Source organism: Olea europaea, unplaced genomic scaffold, assembly GCF_002742605.1.
Source record: "Olea europaea var. sylvestris unplaced genomic scaffold, O_europaea_v1 scaffold3137, whole genome shotgun sequence".
Taxonomy (NCBI): domain Eukaryota; kingdom Viridiplantae; phylum Streptophyta; class Magnoliopsida; order Lamiales; family Oleaceae; genus Olea; species Olea europaea.
The window spans coordinates 95,572-103,006 of NW_019250150.1; the positions used below are offsets into that span (position 1 = coordinate 95,572).

At 32.3% G+C, this 7,435-nt stretch overlaps 1 protein-coding gene across 1 annotated transcript; it reads right to left on the minus strand.

Moving 5' to 3' along the window:
* Positions 1 to 4,371: 4,371 nt before the first annotated feature.
* LOC111385362 (polyadenylate-binding protein-interacting protein 7-like) lies at positions 4,372 to 7,429 on the minus strand. Its single transcript, XM_023009745.1, has 4 exons — positions 7,226 to 7,429; positions 7,063 to 7,136; positions 5,313 to 5,437; positions 4,372 to 4,892 (listed from the first exon to the last, which is right to left on the minus strand). Exons 1-4 carry the CDS (start codon positions 7,293 to 7,295, stop codon positions 4,646 to 4,648), a joined length of 516 nt encoding a protein of 171 aa, XP_022865513.1. The 5' UTR covers positions 7,296 to 7,429; the 3' UTR covers positions 4,372 to 4,645.
* Between the last annotated feature and the right edge of the window lie 6 nt (positions 7,430 to 7,435).

Consider the following 7,435-nt stretch of genomic DNA (forward strand, 5'->3'; position numbering starts at 1 on the left):
AATTGCAAATTTCGAGCACTGTGTAACCTTAGCATCTTACAGGAAATTTCACACAGATTTCGAGCAATATGAATAGTCCAATCGAATATTTGACCAGGCAATAAAAGATTAAAATCACAATGATAAGTATATTCGAAAAAACTCTTCATGACTTAAAACTTGCAATCGTTACTATATAATGTTCCCCAACGTAGCAAATTTCATGTTTAAATTTTTTCGTCTAGCTTATATACTGTGAAAGAGAGAATTGGGGAATTGGGAACAATGGGAAAGGCCGATAGTTGGAATATTGGGGCTTTTTGTTTGAATTTTTTTGTCTTCTGTGATTTGTTGCTGTTGGGCAATGTTTAGACAAATTCTACTGCTTTTTAATGGGAGACTTTTATTTTGTCGTCCAACGTTAGCATCTATTTTAATTGGCAAATTCATATGCAACTTGGCAATTTTCTCAAAGTAGGCCAAGCCCCGGGGGGGGGGGGGGGGGGGGTGCTTACTTTAAATTCTTTTGTTTCAATTTTTTATTTTTTTTTATTTTTTATTTTTTTTATTATGGAGTTCAAATCAAAGATAGAGGTGTATGCTACTTTAATATTTGTTAAAAAAGTTGTCAAAGAAAATGTACAAATAGTATGGTAGAAAAAATTGAAACAAAAGAATTTAAAGCAAGCATTTCCCAAAAAAATTTCTGTACAAGTAGTTTAATTCCAATTTTTTTATGATACATCTTCAGTTTTTTTGTGCAAATAATAGAATATTGGGGCACTGTAAATGAAAAAGATTTGAATTTTTTCCCCTTATTTAGCTTCTGCTTGAACCTCATTCTTTGAAAAAAAAATAATATCCTTAAATAACATTTTGACATCGTTTCAACAAGACATTTTTCAATAAAATAATATTACACGTAAATTTAAATTTTTTTCTTTTTTTAACTATACATTTTTCATCAATACATTATTCAAAAATCCATTCTTATAAAAAGAATAGAATCAAACAAGGGCTTAATACCATCAAATCTTGTCTTCTAAAGACAATGGACTTTTCGCATCTTGTTTGTTTATGCAGAGGCTACTTCATGCAGCGTTAACTAATTGTCCACTGTAGATTTGACCCTAATGTGAAATTATTTCGTGTGCCCAGCAAGTCCCCCTTAAGAAACACGTAAGTTGAATACATCAATGGAGAGTTGCCTAAATGGTACTAACATTCAACCTCTTTCTTAAGGGAATGTCTTGAATTTGAAAAGTTGGGGATGCAACCCTAGTGAACATTACTATATTAACTCGGTTCTTCATAGGAAATTCCCCCATCTCTTTTCCATCACATTATTTCACCACCACATTCTGAGATAAGTGTGGTTTACAAACTTAATTAAAACTTAGAAAAATGCTTTAATTGAGATCAATTGGGCTTTGTGTTGTATTTGCCTTCATAGGAGAAATCCTCAATTTAAAGATGATTGATGCAAAATGAAGATCGTTTAGAAATAAAATGACCAAAAGAAACAAAACAAGGATCCTACATTCATAACACGTGAAAAAATTAGAGCATAAAGCTTGGTATACAAATCTCCATAAGGCAAATGATCTCCAACTACTGTAATGAAATATACAAATGAAATCTTTGGTTATAAACTGCGATTAAATGAAAAGTTTAAGCCCACAATTACAACTTTCCATTATGGTCATGTGGAAAGGTGTAAATTTACTCTTTTATCCTTATAAAAATTGTTAAAAATTTTCATTGATCAATTAATGAACATATGGATGAAGACCGTCCATACATCCGTCCTCTCAAGGAATAAAAGGTTTAGAAAAAAGTTGCACAAATTTAAAAAATAACCATGACTGGGATAATTATGTCATAAATTTATTAACCAATCGTTTCATCTCCAATTATATCCAATTATTTAGTTTGTTTAATAAAAAAAATTGACCTGACCCCCATTGATATTTTTTGAAGTCATCTCAACATGACAACATTCATGATTTGACCCACACAAAATTTTCAATGTACCAAGTCCAACACAACGTGCAAAAATGTTGGAGTCGCACTCAACTCATTTTATATCCCTAGTAACGTGAAAATACTATAAAAATACAAATTTTTCTCAAGTACATGGAAAAAAAATAAATAAATAAATAAATATATATATATACACACACACACACACAGAGAAACCATACACATGTTGCGTCGCCAGCACCAACATGGCTACTTTTTTTTTTCTTTTTTTTTTTTTGTATTATTATCATCTTTCAATGATAATCTGCCAAATGTCTATTTTTATGATTTTTTGTGAAATTTTCCTATACTTATGGCATTGGTGATAAAAATAAAATCACTTGATCGGACGGCTCATATTTCAGGTAGCAATTGAATTTAACTGAATCACAAATGCTAAATCTAATGTCTGATGACACACGACTCACTAGTCAGTAGCAAACATGATAATATTGTTTATACATAAAGTTGTGAAACTGCCAATGTACGTCCTCCCTAGGGGCAAGCCAAGGAAAGTTAGAATAGAGACGGCAAAAAAATCCATCAAACTCGATACCTGCCAACCTGGTCCCAAATAGGGCAGAAATTACTTGCTTAATCGAGTACTCGGATCGGGGGCAGACGGGTACGAGTAATAAGGGCCCGCCCTCGTTTAACTTTTTTTGTGTAAAATAAGAATTCAATACTTTAAATGAAAAAATCCACAAAATTTTAGTTCTAATAGAAAATAGCAACTAAAATTATCTAAGGAATATGACAAATAATAAAAGCTTTAGTTTACCGAATATATTTAAATAATTTAACTTTTCAAAAATAAATTAATTAATAAAAAAATAAAATAAATATATTATTGCCTCACTTTAATGAATAGGGCCAACAAGACGAATAAAAAAACTAAAAAAATAAAAAATAAACGAAATACTAAATGGGGAAAAGGCCCCCGCCCTGCCTTATCTTAAATGGATAATAGGGCAAAAAATTACCCGTTGGGGTAGGGTCTTGACCTTGACCCTCCCCGTTGCCATCTCTAATTCAGAACCCATTTGACATGACTTTTGCTTCATGTAAAAATTTTTTTAAAGAAAGCTATCTTAAATTTTATTTGAAAACTAATTTTTAAAAGCACTTCCTATTTCAGAAGTACTTTAGAAAAAGTCAAATTAGACCAATTTTCTCTAAAAACTCTTCTAACTACTAAAAGCATTTTCATAAAATTAACCAAACGGGTTAGAAAGTAGCTTTTGCATCTTAAATATTTCTTTTGACTTTTTTAAGCATGCCAAATAGGCCCTTTATGCAGGTCTAGCAGACGACAAGGCAAAGAGATGAAAGACTACAAAGTACAAAACCCCAAAGCCTTGAAGATACTCCAATGCTTGGTGAAATTTGAGCTATCATGTAAAAGAATTCTCTCCGTTGATGCAAATTAAACAATTCCGATATACATAACAGACATGCAAAACCATTGGGGGCAACAAAAAATGTATTTCTACTATCGACCAACTAGACATTTCCAATTCAAGATTTCTGCATTCTCCATTTTTCCCATTTACAGATGCAACATTTTTCTATTTCTTTTTTCTTTTGTCATTCATTATTGAATTCATAGGTGTGTTGTGTGTCAAAAAATCTCCTTATTGTTACTCTGTCAATATACCACAACCAGGGGCGGCGCCCTAGCTAGATTCGTTGGGAGGAATTTTTTTTTTCTAATACTAGATAAAAATTTTAGATTATACATTTGATAATTCATATCAACAACAAACATTTCTGGTACCTCAATTGATTAGCCCTTCCACTATTGAATTAGAGGTCCTATGTTTGAAACTCTTTAAGAGTAATATTTTTTATAATTTTTTGTATTTTAACAATTTTTACCAAAACAAATGCAAGGAAGGTAATTCGAACTAGCTACATTCCTTAAACATATTGATCACTTTGTCATTATGACACTTAATGATTTTTAGCACATAATGTAACAAAATAATATGTGTTCAATTTCATTGGTTTAATGCAAGTAGAAACATTTTAACCGGTGATTTGTCTCTCTTCTTGATTTTCTTTTCCTTTTCCTTTTTTCCCCTATTCAATTGATTTAAGAATTCGGTCAATTAATGGTAGATGAATTTATAAAAAAATTGACTTTAGTGTTATAAAGAATCATTCAACAAAAAACTTATTTAATTAATAAAAGGTTCCACTTTTCGTTCACAAAAAATTGATTGTGAAAAAGTGAAATCATAAAAGCACATAAAATTGATATAAGTACATAAATAATTTCAATTTTGTTAATATAATAATGCTTGTTTAATTAATTCTAATTGTAAATTGAATATTGACATTTTGTTAATATACATTGCCTATTAAATTCAAAAATAAATTAAGGCATTTTCCAGATTATGGAACAATTTTTTCATCTAAAATGAAAGTTCGTTCCTATTTTTAGTTCTAATGGTGTATCTAGTTCTAATCCATACGATTTTTTGAATATTATTTAATTAAATATTAATAAAAAATCACACTATTACGGACGTTGGCCGTCGATAGTAAACTTTCAATGCTCGCGATCAACCATAGCTGAACTTGACCCTTGATTTTGCCCCTGACCACAACTCGAAGGAGTCTGGGTTGCAGCTCAGTGCAGTCAAGGCCTTCTTCCTCTTATAGGTAGTGCTGAACAGCAGTAGGAAGTCCAACGGAAACATGTGAACCCCTCGTGTGGTGACTTGCCCCTGACAGATATGTAAAGCCACAAAGGCTGGTCTACTGACCTCGCAGCATTCTTCATTACGGCAAGCTCACCATGCTTGAGAACGTAAATAGCTTCGCTCACATGTATCCCGTGCAGGTCAATAATCATCTCTCTCTTATTGATATGCATCTCCAAATTCCTGTACCAACACGAAAATCGAATGACCCTACCAAAATAGTACTATGGGTCCCCAACCTAATGTACCATTAGCAAGTTGGTCTACAATCTTTAAAAAAGATCAAACTGGTTCCTAGGATTTCATTATAGTTGCACAATCCCTAAAACAAAAATTGTCCAAATCTCTATTTAATCTGAAAGTGACCCTCTTGCATTTTTTTCTGAAAGGTTTCCAACCTACTTGCTATTGTGCCAATAGTTTGGGAACCAATGGGGCAATCTTTCCTAATAATACAGGAGGACTGTTACTCTAGATTGGGGTGTTTCCTTTTTTCCTTCCTTGGGATGAAGTATTCTAGCATAGCCATACACTGTAAAAAAGACACTGTCCATATTAAACCCTTTTCAAAAGAATAAATATTTGAAAGTACAGGCGACAGACCTCTGATGATAAATAGATTCCTGAGCCTTCTGATGATCTGCTTTCATTTGCATATTGTGCAACCGTCCTTTGACGCTCAACTCTTTTGCGAAGGCCTTGTTGCCAATTATGTATCCCTGGCGGGCCTAATCTTACACAATTTCAGAGGTCATAGATCAAACGACAAGCAAGAGTGTAGCAATTTTCACTAAGACATACATATATCAGCAGTGCTTTGCAAACTAATTGGCTCAACAACGAGCCGGTATGTTTACATAACATATGGCCCGTGAAATTATAATTCATGATCAAGTCTTCACCACAAACTGTGTTGGCTTAATCTTAGACTTGGTTAAAGGATAATAAGAACCTGTAGTTAATTTATACATAGCAGCATCTTTTAAGTCAATGGGGGAAATGGATTGAAGGCCATATAAGGAAAAGAGACCAATGTACATTTGAATTGTTTTGTATCCAGGTGTAAGCGCATACATGTATAGAAACACACATAGAGAATGAAAGAGGGTGTGAGCTTGAATAGACTTGTTGAATTCTATCCTTACTCCAAACAAAATGTGACTTGTGGAATGAATGCAGCATTCGCCACTGCAGACACCACATCAATCATTTAAGACCATTCAATGGTTCTTTCAACAACTAGTGCTGTTATAAAGCAGTAATCTAGTAATTAAATGTCACTGGTTTAACGTATTTAAGGTTCATGACCACTCCCCACCCCTAATAACCTATTTCCACCAGAAACAAAAGGTAAACTAACTTCAAGGATTTTCATATGGACAATGAGAACAAGGAACAAACTTTTCCTTTTTGCAAACTCTCAGCTTATGCTGGCCATCTATCTTTAGTAGGGACCTTTATACTTGTGATTAGGTCATCTCCAATGCTTACCCCAAAACACCAAAATGCACCAAAAAATGGTGTAAAACACCTCCAATGCAACACCAAATTTTGCACCATTTCGGTGCAAAGTGTCCAAAGTCATTTTTACCTTCATTTTCCTTTCCCATGTACATTGATTAAGTTATGTCATTTGTGCTATATATTTTTTAATGCAATAAATAATTATTATAATAATAATTATTATTTTCATTCAAAATAAATTTTAAATGTAAAAAATAATTAATGAATTAATTAAAAGAAGAAAAAAATTTAAAATATAACAAACATGATTATTTAAAATTAACAAGAAATATATTAAACGACGACATAAATACTTTAATCTAATTTTATTTAAAGTAAACGATACATAAAAAGTGCATAATTTAGTAATTTGGAAGATCGCTTCTAGATCCTCCAATATCGTCAAAATATTATTTCGACTTCGTAATATCATAATATCCAAATTCGAAATGCATTGCACTATTTTTTAATAGCATGATTTAATATTTTCATTTTTGTAGTGTTTTTACTAATTGTACTATGTTTTTTATATTTATTAATGAATTTAATCCTTTCCTTAATTTAACGTATTATTTATTTAGTAATTTATGTATTTATAAAATAATTAATTAAATAATATTTCAAATAAGTAAATTCTAAAGTATAAAAAAGGGAAGAAAATGGTTAAATATTGTTTATTTGGTGTAATGATTGGAGACGAATTTTAGTTGGTGCAAATTTTGATGCAGCGCTGGAGATAATCTTAGAGTTGGAATTGTGAGAGAACAGAGTGTATTACCTCACTATTGTACGAGTTTCTCATTTTCTAGTCATCTATTTTCCGTTTTGTACATCCTCCCATTAACCATACCTTCTCAAAGTATGCATTGCATAGGCGCGCAGCATAATCATGAGCCTCTTCCCGCATTTCGGAATACATATTTGCTGCAATCCCAAAAACGTTAAAGCACATATACATTAGGAAAGCATTTAAACCACAATTTTTTATAGAGCAATTTCCTTGAAGGCACTACCGACTGCTTCTTCGGTTCCAAGCCAGATAGGCTGCACGAGCTGATGCTCGACTTTGCACCCAATCACCATAGATGCCCCTGCCCTGACCACTTGCGTAAAAACTAGCCAGGACTTGTGAGCTACTCAATCCAATACTGGTGTTGGAAGAACCTTTCTATCATACTTCTAGAGGTTAGGATCTTAAAATGCCAATTTTTTGACAGCTAATG

What these genes read in the sequence shown, in the direction of transcription:
- LOC111385362 (XM_023009745.1), bottom strand. Translation starts at nt 7,295, where the DNA reads ATGGTGATTGGGTGCAAAGTCGAGCATCAGCTCGTGCAGCCTATCTGG. An exon ending in TGGAACCGAAGAAGCAGTCG is followed by an intron (nt 7,137 to 7,225) that starts GTAGTGCCTTCA and finishes TTGGGATTGCAG; the next exon opens with CAAATATGTATTCCGAAATG. An exon ending in GCAATGCATACTTTGAGAAG is followed by an intron (nt 5,438 to 7,062) that starts GTATGGTTAATG and finishes GTGTAAGATTAG; the next exon opens with GCCCGCCAGGGATACATAAT.